The following is an 18,035-nucleotide window of genomic DNA, read 5'->3' on the forward strand; positions in this document are numbered from 1 at the left end:
GTAGAAGAAGTTAGAAAATCTAAAGACCTTCTTAAATAACTCAGTCTGAACTTCAGGAATAGTCATAAGCACAGTGTCCATAAATGACAATATGTCATGCTATCAAGAATGGCCTTATAGATAACAGACTTAAGTCGACAGAGTGCAATATAGTGATGAGTGAGAGTTCCACCAATTGTGATGAATCTCCCATCACCATGATACACAGTATCCAACAAACAGATAATGAGCAGATGAGTGCATCTACAGCAGATCACCATGATCTAAACAGGTTGAGATTATAGACATAATGTAATTATGTGCATCATATATCTACATAATAATTTTGATTGTGACGTTTATTTCCAATTACATTTCCATGTCTCGTCTGTCCAGCCAGCAAAAAAGAAGCAGAGAGCCCAGGTGATTGAATTTTTCATTGACGTAGCGAGGGAGTGTTTCAACATTGGAAACTTCAACTCCCTCATGGCCATCATCTGTAAGTCTTTTATGTTAACACAGTAATCTTAATTGTATCACATTCACCACTACTTCAGTGTAGTGTTGATTTTGACATCAAATTTTGATTCAGTTTTAGTCATCTGAAATGTTTTACTGTTAGTCTAGTTTTAGTCGACTAAATATAAGATTATTGTCGACTAAATCTACAGTTGATTTAGTTGACTAAAATGTATTTTGGCGGGCCTTGATGGAGTCGTAATGGCTGATTTTACACTTGGTTGCATGCTGAAAATAGACGATCTACAAGCTCACAACGCGTCGCAGCGCGACCCGTTGTGAGCTTGTAGATCAGCTATTTTCAGACCGCAACACCCGAGCACAACCAAGCATAAAATGACTGTCTTTTAGTTCTACTGGATCTCTTCTCCACTAGTCCCTCACTAACATTTTAGTCTAGTTTTTATTTGTTGACGAAATTGTCAATATATTTAGTCTTAGTTTTAGTCATCATAACTTTTTATTTCGTTTTTATTTCGTTTTCGTCAGTGAAAAAGGGTAGTTTTAGTCGTCGAAATCAACACTGCTTCAGTGCTTCCAATCTGCAACTTGTTTTGACATGACATACTTTTTTCTTCCGAAGCTGGTATGAACATGAGCCCTGTCTCACGGCTGAAGAAGACTTGGAGCAAAGCCAAGACTGCCAAGTTCTTCATCCTGGAGGTGCATTACAGTAAATATATATCACCATCCCAGAGACAAGAGACATGTCGGGTCAGAATATAACATCAAGCTAATGTCATATCATGTGTTTCGGTTTGCTCCCCGACAGCACCAGATGGATCCCACTGGAAACTTTTACAACTACAGAACCGCCCTGAGGGGCGCTGCCCATCGCTCTCAGACAGCCAACAGCAACAGGGAGCGGGTAGGACTCAGCACTGTATCTCCATTATTCACCTCGAATCACAGTGACGGACGATTCATTCTCTCTTCCTTCCTGTCTCATCACCATCTTCCATATCTCTGTCTTGTCTGGTCTCCCTCCTCAGATTGTGATTCCCTTCTTCAGCCTGCTGATCAAAGACATTTACTTCCTGAACGAGGGATGTGCCAATCGTCTGCCTAATGGTCATGTCAACTTTGAGGTGAAAAGGTTTAACTTGGCTCGACGCCGCCAACGTTCTCTGTCTGCGCCTCGTTTCGTGTTCATGATTATTATTTCCTCTTATGTTGAATATTAAACACTGAATCTTTTTTTCTCTTCCCAGAAATTTGTAGAGTTGGCGCGGCAGGTTGGGGAGTTTATGACGTGGAAACAGGTGGAGTGCCCATTCGAGCAGGATAGAGCTATCCTACACTACCTCCACACTGCCCCCATCTTCAGCGAGGATGGTGAGGATATTTCCTTCCACTCTCACTTAATGTCCTCCCATAATTGACAGCCTGTCATAATCTGCCCTCATATGACTAAGTCTTCTCCAATCTTCTCTTCTCAGGACTGTATCTTGCATCCTATGAGAGCGAGAGTCCAGAGAACCAGGTAGAGAAGGACAGATGGAAAGCACTCAGGTGAGACAGGATCATCTTTTAACCGGAGAAAAGGCTGTCACTGTTAATCTTTTCAACCTGACGTTTCTCTTTCTTCATCTGTTCTCCCGTCAGGTCGAATGTTCTGGGGAAGACATGAAGCCCTTGATGGCAGCTAGCCCTCGCAGCAGCGAGGGAGCATGTGTGGACTCATTGCACTATGATGAACTGTGAAGGAACCAAGCTGGTACTTAGGTGTTTTTCTATGAAGTTAAGACAAAAAAAGAAAAGAAGAAAAAGAAAAAAGAAGTGGAGAAAAAAAAGAATGATGAACAGGATTCATCAAAAACACAAACTGCGGGCTGGGCGATCAAAACAGTTGAGTAAAAAAAGATCTATAAGCTCTGGACACAGGAGCGAAATGCCTCTGTAAGGTTTTGAATTGGGTACAGTTACGGGGGATACATACATCTATGTTTACTCTGTGGGGATATGTTTACTATGATAGAACATACAGTTACAGGGGAAGATTCCTCCCGGTACTATTGTTGTTTTTCTATTTCTCTCCTTTCCAAAGCCTTGTGTGTGCTTTTGTTCTGAATACATAGTACTGTACTGTAAAGACGACTTACAATGATGTGAAGAGTGCTGGTCAGTCCAACTCAGCTGCCAGATTCGGAATAATGCTAAACATAATAAGACCAACCAAGCTCTTACTTCTCCTTTTAAACTATTGCCCTGTGTGTGCGTGTTTGTGCGCGCACATGTGTGTGTGTGTGTGTGTGTGTGTGTGTGTGTGTGTGTGTGTGTACAACCGTCTGTACTCAGTGAAATCCTCAGTGTTAATTTACGTCTGAGAGTCTGAGAAATGTAACCAAGTGGACTATTTTACATTTAGTTGTATACTCAAATCACTGTTTTACAAATGGATAAATTAACACTGAGGAGTTTACTGTGTATCATTCACGTCGGTTGTGCAATTACTGTTGCATAGTTACTATTTAATTTGCTTTCTTGTGTATGTTTATTTTTTAGAGAGTATGAGATAGTGTTTACTCTTCTCTATACAGTATGTGTAAATTAACTGTGCCATTAGAACAGGAAACATACAGTAAAACAATCATGTTGGGAGCAAGGCCAGTCGTACTGTAGATATTGTGTATAGATTACCTTTAACCCCATGTACTCCCCTACATCTTTCTGCTCTTCAGGAAGTTTTCTCTGACTGATGTTCAGTTGTCCGATATATTTATGGAGATTTCTGTGCTGACAGATGTATAGTTTTTACTCTAACTTTCTTTTATTGAATATGAAGTTGAATGGCATGGGGTTAGGTGTTTTAAACAGTGGTGGAAAAAGTACTGAGGTACAGGTAGCAATACCACAATGTAGGCGTGTTACAAGTAAAAGACCTGCAGTAAAAGTACAAAAGTATTGGCATTAAAGTATTCGTGGGAACCTACAGTTGTACCAAATCAAAAAAATACTCGATATGCAGAATGGCCAATCTCCAAATCAGATTACTGTATTGTAATTAGTAATGCATTAACGTGTTCATCACTTTAATGCTGCAGCTCGTATAGGTGGGGCTGGGCAGCTTACCTTACAATACATGATCATATATCAGTTAATGTTTTGTATTAATACAATAAATCAGCAAAGTAACTAGTAATGAAATCTGTCAAATAATTGTAGTGGAGTAAAACTAAAAAGTACAATATTTGCCTCTGCAAGTGGTCAGACAGCGCAGGAGGGGAGGGAAGTAGCCTACAGTATTTGAGTAAATGTACTTTCCACCACTGGTTTTAAAGGGGCATTATGGGAAAGGAAAGACTGGAAGTGTTAAAGTCTACTGTTAAACAATCTTTTCAGTGAAAGTGATGACCTCTGGACCAATATCATATATGAAATACTGTAAGGCAATATGTTTTTTTAAATGAAAAAGCAGAACAGAGGTAATGGAAACCTTTATCTTTCCTTGTAGTGGTGGAGAGAGGTGAGTTGTGCCATATGATTAACTGGTTGTGATTACAATTCAGATTCCTCTGACTTGAAATGTGTCATTTATTGTTTTGTGGGTCATTGAGCTTAGTTTTTGCCAGTTTTGTTGTGGTTCTGGGACTATCCTTAAGGGTGGGTGGGGGGAGGAGGGTTTGGGATACTGAACTGGGAGTTGTGTGATTATAAGCTTTTTTTTAAAGAACTAAACAAAAAAACTGTCAGCTGGTTTAATTTGCAAGGATTGTTTGATGTCAGTGTTTCCTCTCAAGAAGCACATTTCCCTATTGACAAAATGGTTTTGTTAACTGTCCCTCCTCTGATCTTTACTGATAGACTTGCTTTCTCTGTAACACATTCCCCAGGTATGTTTAGGTTATAGAGATACAGCGATGTGATGTCAAGCTGCAACTCAAGGTGACAAAATGTTTTAATAAAACATTGCCCATGTTCAACAAAAGTGTTCCACGACAATGCCTATATGATTCTGATGGTTCCAAAAATACCTCTTCATGGTAATTACAAAATTAAATCAACCTTTAACACACAGATTAGGGATAAACTATGTTGAATTAATATAGATATTGCATCTCCTGGCAAATCTAATCTGAGATCAAGGGAAGAGTTTATCAGTTGTCAATCATACATATATTAGCAATTTAATAATACAATTAGCATTTACATTTTATTGGCTTAAATCATGCTGAATAAGGCCCTGGTCAATGGCATAAGTGCACAAGCTTCCATAAGCTACCTAGATCTATATCCTCGGGCTATTTTGTTAAATGGAAAAAACAATGGTTATAAATCTAAAAATGAATCTGCTTTTCCTCAATATACACCAATAAGCATAATGTTTTGTGGTTACATGATAAAGATACTCATGAAAATATAAAACACAAGAATAATGGATCTCACATCTGTCACCAATGTAATGTCTTGCGCACAGAGTTGGAATCGAACCCCTGTCTACAGCTCGGCAGACCGGCAGGTAACAAGCAACGCCAAGAGAGCTAGCTCCCTTGGAGGAGAAAGTTACGGCTGGGTCTTTTGCGGGGTCGCTACACTATGTCAGTGGTTCTCAACCTGTGAGTCGGGTCCCCACATGATTTTAGGGGGGTCCCCAAAGAGCGAAATGACAATTAAGACCTTTTTAATACCTTTTAAAAAAATAAAAAATAAAAAAAACTGACCATTACTGCATCAGAAGTAATCAAAAACTATACAATACAAACTGGTCAGACATTGGCCAACTTGTCAAATGATATAAGAAAGAGGCAAACAAATTGAAAATAGCCTATCTACAAGCTCACAACGCCTCACCGTGAGGCGTTGTTCAAGGTCAAGGTTCAAGTTTAGCTTTATTGTCCCTTGCGGGAAATTGATTTGCAGCCAGATCATAGTAAAAAATACACATAACATTCAATACAAGACTAAGATCTAAGAACAGGGCACTACAGACAAGAGAATTCATGACATTCAAAGTAGCAAAGTCAGCAAAAGTGCATTAGTGGGTATTATGTGCAAAGAGGCAAGAATAAAGTGCTATCTGCTGTTCAGCTTGTAGATCTGCTATTTTCACAATATTTATCTGTGGAACCGGGTCAAACAAAATGTAATGAATGCCTCAACTCCTACAATTCCAAGTGCTTGTCAGGGTGGGGGTCCCCACTCCCCAATATGATTATTTTGAGGGGTCACGGGCTGAAAAGGTTGAGAACCACTGCACTGTTTCACCCTTTTTGTATTAGGCAGGCACTATCCATCATTCAAAGCCAAAGAAACACAACATATGAACACAATATCGCAGATGAATCCGTTTATTTAAACACACGTTTTAATCTTCAAGGACCTCGCCAGCATTTCTGCCAAATGTCATCTTATTCAACTTCATATAGGATTCAAAGTGTCTGTTGCCCAGGAAGGCGCCGAACAGAGCCTGGAGCAGAAACACCGGCCCCATCTTCCTCAGGATGGGCCTGGACACCTCGGCCCAGAACCGGAGGACGTTCCCCTTCTCCGGCAGCGGTGCGGTCTCGTACCTGGAGGCCAGGCCCGCGTTCACCGGCAGAGCCAGCAGCACCGGGTACACGCCGCCGCCCACCACACCGACCAGGGCGCCCCGCATCCAGACGCACGTCGGACAGTTGAGGTCTCCGGACAACAGTGGTTTGGACACGGCTACGTTGTACAGAGCCACCGTCGTCAGGAAAGGGATGACGGCCATCGGTAGGCTGGAGGAGATGTGGCCCTGCGTGACGTTTAGAACTCTGCGATACAAACTGTTGGCTACGAGTCCTGCCAGGCTGGCGTTCCCGGCCAGGTACATGGGTCCATAGTGGAACACTTTCTGCTCCGTGTCCGAGAGACGCTCAAAGTTCTGGGCCAGCAGTTCAATGACATCGCGTCTGGTCAGCGTCTGTCCAGTGCTCTCCTCCTGTTGTTGGGTGACGTTTTCCGACATCTTTGGCACGTACTTCAATATATATCAGTGCAAATTATTAGGCTTCTATGTGTTCCCTTTTGAAGACAAGACGACGCTTTAAATGTATGTACATAAACATTTCCTCGGTTGGATAACCATAATTGTGTGTACACCCGCACTGGTGAAGGGCGCAGCCATTTTCTATCATACCCACAATGCCAAGCTCAGCTCAACATTGGGCGTCTCTGGTGCCTAGGGTACGTTTTTGCCATGAATAGTTTTTCCGTAGACTATATCATAAGTGTAGTCTAGCACTGTTTCCCAAACAATTTTCATGGGTCCCCTTTTTTTCGTTTCTTACATTAAAAAATGTATATAATTTCAAAAGAGAAAAAACACAACTTGCATAAATAAATAAAATACAAACAATTAAGAAGATGTGAAGCGACGCATTGTGAGCTTGTAGATCTTCTATTTTCACTAGTTTGGGTCCCAGGCTAATTTCTCTTTTGGATCTGAGCTAAAACGTTTGGGAACCACCGGTCTAGAGCAGTCTAGGTCTAGAGTCTAGGACTCATAAAAACTGAAACTGTTATTTATTTATTTTTAAATCATTCGACAAGGTAAACAACATCTCAGGTAGGACAACAAAGTACCCTATGCTGACGTTGTTGACGTGCTTCATGACGGTGACGTCATGTATTTTTTCAAAAAAAGGGTTGCCATGTCAGTTTATTATAAGCGACTTTGGGCTTGTTTTTCTGTCAAGTTGCTTGTAAAATATTGTGTAGTTTGCGGGTTGCGGTTTTTGGGGCTTGTTTCTAAAGTGTAGTTGCTTTTTTGGGGCTTTCTTCCTAATGTTGTTTAAACCTCAGGTTCTCAAACATTTTCATGTCAAGGACCCCCAAATGAATATGTATTTGTTTGCAGCCCCCCCCCCCCCCCCCGCACCTGAAAATATTTTATGACAGGGAGTGGGACCCATAGAATTGCAGGGACCCCCACCCCCATACAAGATTTGTGTTGTTAAAATGTTTTAAAAATGTTCTCTTAAATTTTTTGAAAATAGCAGACCTACAAGCTATCGAGCTTGTAGATCGGCTATTTTCAAAGGGCTCTTGTAGCCTAGTTGCTTCTTTGGGGCTTGTTTTCATATAACCTAAACCTGGTTGCTTGTTTCTCTCGCAAAAAAACCTGGCAACACTGGTATTTGTTTGAAGTAGAACTTTCCATCAGATTCCAGTGACGGTCGCCATTTTTAAGACGTTCGGTTGACTTGACAGTCGCCACTTTGACCCTTTTCTTTGTTAATTTATTCTTGTTTCCATATCCTTATACCACACATCGTGTATACTACATTTACTGAACGTCGACCGCATTATTGTTTGGTGAAGGTAAGAAGTATTTTGGCGTCACAAGTGGGAGAATAATGTACGACACATAAATATTGTGAGTTAAGCTAAAGCTTGGTTCTAGCTTTACTGACGCAAAATGTCTCGTGCTTGACCAACAACAACATGGCTGAAATGTATAGAACAAAACGTGTTATTTTAGTTAGTTATGTAGCAGGTTGTTTAACTGGACTAAGAAGTTATATTCAGTCTATGTTTATTGAAAACATATTTAGGTATGTTATTTATGTTGGTATAATTTGAGTGTTAGCTAAAGTTAGCAACGAGCTAAACTGCATTGTTGTGACGTGGTCTGAGGTGCGCTACTAGGCCTCGCGACCAGACGACAATAAAACCTCCGTACTTACATATTTAACGATCAAATGAAACATTAGAATATTGGCTTCAAGTATTGTTTAAAAAATCGAGCTTAAGCATAATATTGTATTTTTAATAGATTATGTATATTTAAAAATCCATCTAGTTTACTGTTTCAGTGTAAATGCTTTTTGTGTTAAGTTATTATTGCCTTTTATTCTAATTACTTAAATAAGATACGATCATGTGTTTTTGATCTCCGTGAGTGAGGAAAAACGAGATAGATATAGGTTAGAGACAGTAGCGCTATGATTAAACCACTAGTAGATACATTTTTTTGTGCTAGAGTTTAATGTATTTGGAAATATTGGATCAGTTAAATAAGTCAGTATTGGTAAGTTTGTCGATCCCGCTGCATGTACAGGACTTAAAATCTGCAATCTGGAACTTTTTAATTAATAAAACGATATGTTAACCAATCTGATTACAGTGTATGTTAATATGACATATCTAGCACATTGCAGCGGTTGGATGTAGTATCCCTACTGTCACTAAATGTAGACCCTGGTGTCTGGTAGGACACCTACTGGTTGACAACCAGTACTGCCTTAATCTCATGCAGTAGAGGGTAGGACATAAAATTGCAGCATTAATATTGATTGCATTGCGGTCTAGTGCTCGCCTTCTCCTAAAAATGTATCCGGTTATTTGCTCATGTCATGCATTCAAACCAGATCTGCGCACTACAATGCAGATAGATGTCAGTGTAATCATGATAACTTTGTCTAGCCTGGCCCCACCCTATGGCCTGACCAATGCAACTAGGCGCAACTGGGGATAATGGTTGCAAGCAGTTGCATCATGTTGCAAGGAGTTGCGACTTGGTGTGGACTGGCCTTAAAGACTAGGCCGCATCAATGCAACTCATTGCAACCAAACAGTTTTAAGGCCAGTCCACACCAATGCAACTCCTTGTAACTGCCATTGGTTATAATGGTTGCATGTTGCAAGGAGTTCCCTTTGTGTGGTCTGGCCTATAGGAATGTGTTAGTATTCTTGCCATAGGGGGAATTCAAGAAAACCAATGCAAGGTCCTTTTTCACTATGCAATATTCTAGAATAATTGCATAGATTTTTTATGTAGTCTTTGTTAAGGGGGGGGGGGGGACTTGACTAGTTAAATTGTTAGAGTAACATTTTCTATGCTCTGTTCCCTGATTTTACATATTCTATATATATTATATCTTTCAGATGCGTCAATCCAAGAGAATGTGTTCTCCAGGTCTATGGCTCAACGAGTACAGGTGGGAGGAGAGAGTTGAGAGCCGCAAGCGGAGGAAGAGAAACTCCTACAGCAGCGAGAGGGAGAACAAGATCCAAAAACATGACCATCACCACAAAACCTATGATGGGTAAACATGACATAATTGATAAATGCCCATGTACAGTAAAGGATAAATGGTGCCCTCTTGATTGGTTAACGACTCATCTGCTCCAAATTTATACCACAGAATAGAAACAAATGGAGCCATTGCCAACTTTTCAACTTTCAAACATGTCTGGGATCATTTTAACGCCCACTCAGGCTTTTGTGAGCCCCCTGGACTGTTTTGAAGTAGCTTGATTCAGATATTTATTCATTTTTATCAGACACGCCCCCTTCCTGTATAAACCCATTGTAACTTCAAACTTTTAATCATGATGGAGTCACAAAATGCTCACAAAAGCCTGAGTAAACGTTAAAATGAACCAAAACATGTTTGAAAGTGAAATATCCCTTTTAACAGTTTTTTTTTATAGTTCAAACCTGATGTGAGAATTTGTGGTGGGAGGTGGAGGTGCAATGGAAGTCTCAAGATTGGCTCTAATTACAATTTCCCCTTGAGACGGCAAACCTTCCTGGAAGACAACTGACACCAGTAGGGTGCTAGGGCTCTAGGGTTTTCTTTTTCATTTTTAGATACATGGATTGCAATAGGGCCAGTAAGTTGGGAGTGTTGAAGGGTAGATGAGTGGTGTTGAGGACATTCTGAACAACCTGGCTGGATGAGGAGGACACAAGATCTTTGGACACCTCACACCAGTACAGAAGCCTGTGCAGGAAAATCAATTATTGGAAGCCATTCAGTGGGCAAGAAATAAAAAAGAATTGCTCCATTGATTAGAAATTGATAATTCAAAATATGCTCCTCATTGACTTACATTGTACAGTGAAACAGCTCTCAAAGTCACTCTTTTAGCACGTAAACGAACGCAAACTAAGTTGATTCAGACAATATAGAAGATCACCAAACCCATTACTGTTTTTTTTTTAAATAAAAATGTCAACTTCCTGTTGATTTTGCCATTTTTAATAAGTAGAAAACCTGGACTGGATCCGCGGATCCGGATCCAGATCTTCAAATAGTAAAATCAACAGGAAGTTGACATTTTTATTAAAAAAACAAACAAATCTATATTGTCTGAATCAGCTATGTTTGTGTTCATTTATGTGCTAAAAGAGTGACTTTGAGAGCTGTTTTACCGTACAATGTAAGTCAATGAGGAGCATATTTTGAATTATCAATTTCTAATCAATGGAGCAATTATTTTTGATTTCTTGCCCACCTTTGGAGTTACATCATGGCAAGGTAACTACACAACCCAAACCTCTACCAAAGTGGTCTTACCCTTTAAGTTAAGCATCAGTTTTTGTTTTTCCCCCATGCGTTTTTATTTTAATTTAGTAGGGCGGAACAGTATCTTAAGTGTTGTTAAATGGTAAATATGCAGGGAAATTACCTTGTAGGGAAGGTGTTGAGTTCCAAAACAAAACGCAATCTCAGCGGCCATTAATCCCAACCACATTCCAAGAGTGACTCTGTGTTGGAGTTGACTTAAGGAATGTTTGCTTTGAGATGGCACACGGTGTGAAAGCTATACTAATCTTTACTGCAGACATCTGTCATAGAATACTGCCAGCAATTTATCTGCTCGGTGATAAAATCCTATTTCAACACATAGTCCGACTATTCAATTCTCCCACCCGCTGTCTCTCAGACTGGCCCAATCACAGCGAGTTTAACGGCTGCAAATCACGTGTCACTAATGAAGCGTTTGACGCAAAAGGGCTACTGGATAACGGGCTACTGGATAGAGTGTCATTCAGCAGGTTGACCATTGGCACCATCTGATCAGTCCTCGTTATTCCAACACACGATCGCAGTCAGAAGGAGTCTTCGATTGCTTGTCTCTACATCCGTGTGTGTTTTGTGTTCCCTTCTATAGGCATTACCTGGAGGCACAGAGCTTAAACCAAAGGCTGGGCTCCAGGGAAAGACCGTCCTGTGATGCCAGCCAGGACGTGGCGTACTGCGAGGACAGTCGTGGCGCCGCCTGCAAGGACAGAGACCGTGACTGGCATCACTACAGCAATTACAGCAAGTCATCCGGTCGCAGCAGGCGGAGCAGCCACAGCCGCAAGCATAGAAGCAGAGGACGCAGACGGTCTCATCACAGCTCTCATCACAGCTCCTACTCGGTATGGGAATCCTCCTCTCTGCCTATTTTCCTTCCCTTTCTAAAACACCAAGTGGAAATTGGGCATCTCTTTGTCCCTCCGTATCTGTGTCAGACTCATACCCCTCACTAAGTTATTAGCTCCAGTATTTCCAGATAGGGGACCTGATAGCAGTTTCACACACTAAAGGGATAGTGTCAATAGGAAAAGGTGGAGCCAGTGTTTGTACTGAAGTTGTAGTGGCTTAATGTCTTGTGGGACTTGATGTGAGAATTAAAACCATAAGCTAGGGGAAGATTGTGATCTACTTTAATTTTTTTTCTGTACTACTCTGAGAAAGTCTCTCATCTGAAAATCTTGTTGCCATGTTTTTCTTCTGTAACACACACTATGTGGTGGCTGCCGCCCAAATGCCTTTCTCTGGTGGGGCTGAATTTGAATTTGCCGGTCCGTCCCTCCGTCCATTCGCCTGGCGGTGTTACTGAACGGGATGAATCTATCCACCCCCCTACATCCTCTCCTACCCCCGTTGGTCCGGTTGAATGAAATGGCGGTGATGATGTCGCGTTGTGGTGGCCTGGTGCTGACTGGCTGATGATGGGTTGTTGATGTGGTGGCGGAATGCGGACTTGCAGAGGAGGAGCCATCACCGCAGGAAGAGATCCCGGAGTGTTGAGGATGATGACGATGGTCACCTCATCTATCACAATGGAGACATGCTGAAATCGAGATGTATAGAATATATACCTTTTTCTACTGTTCACACTCTCTCTTCTCTGCCTCTCACTCTATCTTTTTGGTTTTTTGATTTTTATCTTTTTGGATTGCTGTTCAGTTGCAAAGATTTAATTAAACCGGCTTAGAGGGTGTCTAATTTCTTCCTGGGCCAGTAGACCTTATTTATTTGAATAACTAGATATTGCACTGCAACATAATTGGCTTTGTGCCATTAACGTCTCTGTTCAGAAGCCCAATTACAGTAGCATAGCTGAACAGAGACATTTTAATGTCAGGCAGGGGTCATTGCTGTGGCTCTAACTATGTCTCTTCATTTCCTGTAGATGAGATAATCTCCACTCTAGGAGAAGGCGCGTTTGGGAAGGTGGTGGAATGCATTGATCATAATAAGTAAGTAAACTGGAAATATTTTCAATGGATGTTTTCCCCCCATTATAGCTTAATGTTGTGTTTTTGCATCTTTTGATTGTTTCTTTGTGTGTGTGTGTGTGTGTGTGTGTGTGTGTGTTTTCTCAGAGATGGAGCTCGCATTGCTCTGAAGATCATTAAAAACATTGAACGCTACCGTGAGGCAGCAATGTCTGAGGTCGAGGTCCTGGAACAGATGAACTCCCTGGACTGTGACCGCAAATAGTAAGTCATACCTCACAAAATAAGCCACGTGTAGCACCTCCTATACATAGTGGAGCTCAAACTGCTTTAGGCTATTGACTATACATTATATTTATAAAGCTTTAGGTTCATAGGTTACAGTTTACAGCTTCAACACTATTAACATCAGTTGATGAGTGTAGGATGAAAGTGTGTGTCTGCATGCACATGCCTGCTTATGCCATCATCCTAAATGAGTATCCAGAATGTTCCATAAAATGAGGTCCTTTCCTTCCTCTTCTCAGTGCCTGTGTACGCATGCTGGACTGGTTTGATTACCACGGGCATGTTTGTATAGCCTTTGAACTGCTGGGCCTCAGCACGTATGACTTCCTCAAGGAGAACAACTTCCAGCCTTTCCCCGTCGAGCACATCCGACACATGGCATACCAGATCATCGGAGCTGTCCGATGTGAGTAATCATAAGGGTTTGTACAGGTGCTGGAGATCGTGGAGCATTATTCAAGTCAAATATTTAGTTTTGAAGGGCATGACTGAGCTTGAATTTTAAATCAGTAGGTCAGAGTGACTTATTGTCAGAATCTGTGAGAACGAAGGTGCCTATCCTCTTTTCAATGCGCTAGACCCCTGAGAGATGGATTTCTGAGGTGGAGCTACCAGGACTTGCTGCATGACTGTTACCCAAGCTGTGTTACTCATATGCTGAGTTGGCAGTGCCTGGGATTGAACTGGAAACCTGACAAATCTGCCAGTGCAATAAATAAATAAAAGCCCTTGGCAGATCTGGTCTGGCCCCGGCTTGGTTGTGATTGGATTTCGCTGCCCCCTAAGTTGTGGGGCGCCAATCAGATTCTACCCAGTGATATTAGTCTGGCCATGCCAGGCTAGGTCATTGTCATTCATATAGCAATATCTAATTAAAAAAGTAGTCGTATTAATTGAAAAGTAATGTTTAAAAACTTCATTGAAGAGTAATGTTTGTGTTCTATAAATAGAGTTGTATTCATTTCTAAAGCAATATGTGGTGGCGTTTGAGTCCTATGGTAATGACTGTCGGGCTTCCTTGAAATATACTTGCAATTTTTAAAACCTGTTCAAATGTTGATCCACAAATCCAGAACCTAGAAATGCAGCCAGTCTTTGCAGTGTTCTGAATGTGACCGCTACTCTTCTGTCTCCCTTCAGTTATGCATAAAAACAAGCTGACTCACACAGACCTGAAGCCTGAGAATATCCTCTTCATCAACTCCGAGTACGACATGGAGTACAACTCGGAAATGGTAAATGTCTGTATTCATTTTTTTCTTTCATTAGTTAAATAATCTAATGTGCAATCCTAAATTGTTGTCGTTCTAAATGATATGCTATTACTACTTGGTAGCCTTGTATTATGATTTTTATTACCTTGTATTTTATTATTATTGTTTTTATTATATATGTGGCACATTGTCAGCACAGTATGGCCGAGTCTGCCACACCAACAATACACTGCACATACTTACACGTACAAGCATGTGACGAATAATACCCCTTAATGTCCTCATTTTACGTAGCGCTACAAACAGTGAGATCTCTGGCACTCAACGTCACTTAAAAAAAAACTCTGGCACCGAATGTGTTAATGGGCTAAAAGTCCTGTCTTCTGTGAAATGGACCCAGAGCTGTGTATTTGTGTCCGTGCTTGGTCTTGGCCTAATCTGTACACTTGTTGTTGTGTTTTTTTTATACCAGAAGCGGGATGAGCGAGCGGTGAAGAACCCGGATATCAAAGTTGTGGACTTCGGCAATGCAACATACGACCATGAGCACCACACTTCTGTGGTGTCCACAAGGCACTACCGTGCCCCTGAGGTCATTCTCGGTAAGCAGTAAGCACTAACCCATTTAGGGCGGGAACCCCTATTTGTAACTAGACCTTTCAAGACGGGAACCCCTTTTGGGGTTCTTGTTGCTATGTACAGTATATAGCAACATGTTTTTTTTTGTAATTTTTAATAAATATTTGATTTATTTTAGAAAACTTAGGTCAGGATTTAGAAGGCGTTTTTAGAATTGGCCTCAGGTCTAAATGGGTTAAACATCTCCTTTCCTGTTTGGGAGTGATTTACTGTTGAGATTGAGATGAGAGAGACTTGTCTAACATCTGTTTTGTTCAGATCTGGGATGGAACAATACCTGTGATGTGTGGAGTCTGGGCTGCATCCTCATCGAGTACTATATCGGATCGACTCTCTTCCAGGTAGGTGGCCCTACAGAATGCAAACCACTGATTTCTGGAATAACCTTAATTGTAGCATGATGTGACATTTTGCTGTTTATCTCTTTCCCTCCTTCAGACCCATGACAGCAAAGAACATCTTGCTATGATGGAAAGAGTCCTGGGCCCCATCCCATCAAACCTCCTGCAGAAAACCAAGTAAGTCTCCACCAGTTAACATTAAATCGTTGCTGTTGGCCAGAAACCTTGTATATCCATATAAAAAATGTTCCCCCATAAATTAATACCCTAATACGTCATGCAACAGTGTCTAAAATAAGCAGATCTATAAGCTCACAACACATCACGATGTGAACTTGTAGATTGCTATTTGAATTTTCTATATTTTAGAAACATTTTCAATGTGAAGTGTGGGTGTTAATACATATTGAACCAATGAAAAGTGTTAAAAAGAGCTTGTGACTAAAGAATGACTAGAATGCATCCATTTGAACATAGGTACTCTTTTTTTTTTTTTCATTTCCTGAAAAGTAACGGGTTTGGACTTAACAAGGTTTCCACACGACAGCCACAAAATGTTTCATCACTTCTGCTATACAAGCTGCTAAACTCACTTGGTATACAAAAAAAGGAATGTTGGCATTAGAATTTGGTGTGTGTGTGTGTGCTTGCCCCCACAAATGATTTGGGAAGAGCTCTCTGATATTAATTACTTTGCCGATTACAGGAAACGTCGGTATATCCACCGTTACAAGCTGGACTGGGACGCACACGGCTCTTCTGGAAGATACGTCAAGAAACACTGCAAACCGCTCAGGGTAAGAAGAGAAAATACTACCAAGCTATGTCCATAAATGTGTCATGGTGGTTAAACATGTCATCAAAGTATAGTATACAATTTTAGAAAAAGCAAACAAGTAATAATAATAATGAATCCTCAAAACTACCCCCCCTTCCCCTTTATTTTGTTCATTCCCATCAGGATTACATGACATGCCAGACTGAGGATCACAGGCAGCTGTTTGACCTCATACGGAACATGATGGAGTATGATCCTGCCAAACGTCTCAGCCTCGACCAGGCTCTCAAACACTCCTTCTTCTCTGTATACCGCAAGAGCAGCAGCAAGAGCAAAAACGACTGAACTCTCAACCCCCCAGAACTTTTGATCCATTAATGCACCTCAAATTCTAGGGCTGAGTCAATAAATATCATGGTATCTCTTAAAATTTCCGAAATTTGTGCAAGTCAAACTAAAACTGTCATTTTCAGCTGACATTCTCAAGTATTGTAGTAAGAAATATTAATTATTGTGTTAATCCAGAAGTAATTGGTGACGACATGAAATGACATGGATGTCATTTTGCTGAAAAATACACAGAAGACATGGGGTTATGAGGACATTGAAATGTAGTTTGAAAATCGGCAGTTTACCTTTAAGACAAAATACAATATAATTATAGTGATGCATGATATTGCCTAGCCTTACTTCATTGTGACACTGAGCTCATGTTAAGTTGTGACTCTAGGAGAGAGGTGTTGATTGTATGACTGTATCAGTCCTCCTGCCCTGCTCTGTTCTACGTCAGTGTTGATCAACCACATACCCATAAATATTTTTCATCCGAGGAATATCTTTTCATAGCCATGTCTACCTGCTACTTGAGATTTTAAATTGTAGCCTCTGACACTGAGCCTGATGCAACTTTGCAAGCTATTGTGTATATAGTGAACATTTTCTTAACCGTGAAGTTGAGAAATGCCATTTTGTGGAGGTTTCCTCAACTTTCCTGTCCACTCAGCTTTAATTTAAGTATTGCAGAAGCCTTATCGCAGTCCTGGGCAGGACATTCTTGTGTGTGTGTGTATATAGTACAAAACGTTGATCTGTGCAATTTCTGGTCAAGTCCCTTTTTTCACTGTCTGGATTTGTATTTTTGCAGTATCAATATGTACGTTTTCCTCAATAAAAATGGTATTACTGAGTAGTTTCTGCAATCAGTCAATAAAAATAAAGTAATATAAAACGCAATAGTTCTCAAAAGATTAGACATTTGTTTAATCTGTGATGCATTAGCCTCTTGTTTCCATAAGATGGCAGTAAAGAGCTATATCATTGCAGGACAGCTGAGCGCCGCTAACGGCAGCGTTATGGAAGTCAATGTGAATTCCCATCATGTTAGGACAGTTGAAAATATTAACAATTGCAATTTCTAAGAGTTGATGAAACCCCACTCTTTTGACATCTCGTCACATGGTGTTTATTTTTTTAATTAAGTTATTCTAATTATTGCTAACTCAATTTCTTAATCATTTTTAAAATAAATTGTTAATCTATAATCCATTGCTCGAACTAGTGTAGGCAACGTTTGATTATTTTAAAGTGCATACAGGGATACATTTATACATTTCGGCACCACTTCAGCAGAGCAGGCTGACATGTTTAAATAGTTGTTGGTCTGAGGTGTATGCATTTTAATAGACCAGCTGTAAAGTCAAAGGAATCAAACAAACGAATGCGCCCCATTGGCACAATTGCCACAGCTTCGTTATTTATTGCTCGTAGGTTAGCCCACCCTTTAAACAGGAGCGCTTAAAAATGCACGTGACCATCTTATGTGTCAATAATTATTAGGCGACTCTAACTAACATGTTCGACAAGCCAATCGGCTGAGTGGTTTCAACGCTTCTCTCAGTGGAAGTTAGCTCTGGTCCATAGCGTTAGAAGGAGTTCTCTCAAACTAAGAGCTGAGTGAAAGTGATCAATCCAAGGCTCCCACCCACGTGGTCAGCAGGGCGGCGCTGCTCATCCAGTTGAACGTGCAACTTTGTGGGGGTACAAACAACTTCACCAAGTGGGTTTCATTC

General features: G+C 40.7%; 3 protein-coding genes across 9 annotated transcripts in view; 2 read left to right on the plus strand and 1 right to left on the minus strand.

The window, feature by feature from the left end:
- Positions 1-4,426, plus strand: part of LOC308076446 (ras-GEF domain-containing family member 1C-like) — a 37,447-nt gene extending 33,021 nt beyond the window's left edge. For 3 of the 6 annotated variants that reach the window (XM_080416719.1, XM_080416721.1, XM_080416720.1), the window contains exons 8-14: positions 376-478; positions 1,082-1,161; positions 1,271-1,366; positions 1,491-1,586; positions 1,710-1,833; positions 1,914-2,010; positions 2,104-4,426. In XM_080416719.1, the coding sequence (XP_080272845.1) occupies positions 376-478; positions 1,082-1,161; positions 1,271-1,366; positions 1,491-1,586; positions 1,710-1,833; positions 1,914-2,010; positions 2,104-2,128 (621 nt within the window). In that variant the 3' untranslated portion in view covers positions 2,129-4,426. Of the gene's footprint in view, positions 1-375; positions 479-1,081; positions 1,172-1,270; positions 1,367-1,490; positions 1,587-1,709; positions 1,834-1,913; positions 2,011-2,103 lie in introns of those variants that run through there. The other 3 variants (XM_080416722.1, XM_080416723.1, XM_080416724.1) reach the window with 2 other exon arrangements.
- Positions 4,427-5,351: 925 nt separating this feature from the next.
- Positions 5,352-6,595, minus strand: tmem126a (transmembrane protein 126A). Its single transcript, XM_080416751.1, has one exon. It carries the CDS (start codon positions 6,428-6,430, stop codon positions 5,804-5,806), a length of 627 nt encoding a protein of 208 aa, XP_080272877.1. The 5' UTR covers positions 6,431-6,595; the 3' UTR covers positions 5,352-5,803.
- A 1,047-nt stretch (positions 6,596-7,642) lies between these two features.
- On the plus strand, positions 7,643-17,152 carry LOC308076448 (dual specificity protein kinase CLK4-like). Of its 2 annotated transcripts, none has more exons than XM_080416731.1 (13): positions 7,643-7,785; positions 9,352-9,512; positions 11,368-11,620; positions 12,235-12,331; positions 12,661-12,727; positions 12,854-12,970; positions 13,234-13,400; positions 14,135-14,235; positions 14,681-14,810; positions 15,106-15,188; positions 15,286-15,365; positions 15,895-15,985; positions 16,150-17,152. In XM_080416731.1, the coding sequence occupies exons 2-13, from the start codon at positions 9,352-9,354 to the stop codon at positions 16,309-16,311; spliced, it is 1,509 nt and encodes a 502-aa protein (XP_080272857.1). In that variant the 5' UTR covers positions 7,643-7,785; the 3' UTR covers positions 16,312-17,152. The 2 variants fall into 2 exon arrangements, with proteins under 2 accessions (XP_080272857.1, XP_080272858.1); XM_080416732.1 differs by having other exon boundaries at positions 14,135-14,229.
- The last annotated feature ends 883 nt before the right edge of the window (positions 17,153-18,035 follow it).

The sequence above is a fragment of the Gymnoscopelus braueri genome, assembly GCF_963280865.1.
Source record: "Gymnoscopelus braueri genome assembly, chromosome: 20".
Classification (NCBI taxonomy): Eukaryota; Metazoa; Chordata; class Actinopteri; order Myctophiformes; family Myctophidae; genus Gymnoscopelus; species Gymnoscopelus braueri.

Bases quoted from the DNA above. Each gene is read 5' to 3' on its own strand.
- tmem126a (XM_080416751.1), bottom strand. From the start codon at position 6,430: ATGTCGGAAAACGTCACCCAACAACAGGAGGAGAGCACTGGACAGACG.
- LOC308076448 (XM_080416731.1), top strand. From the start codon at position 9,352: ATGCGTCAATCCAAGAGAATGTGTTCTCCAGGTCTATGGCTCAACGAG. The intron at 12,728-12,853 runs GTAAGTAAACTG...GTGTTTTCTCAG, and splicing joins GAATGCATTGATCATAATAA to AGATGGAGCTCGCATTGCTC. The intron at 13,401-14,134 runs GTGAGTAATCAT...GTCTCCCTTCAG, and splicing joins GATCATCGGAGCTGTCCGAT to TTATGCATAAAAACAAGCTG.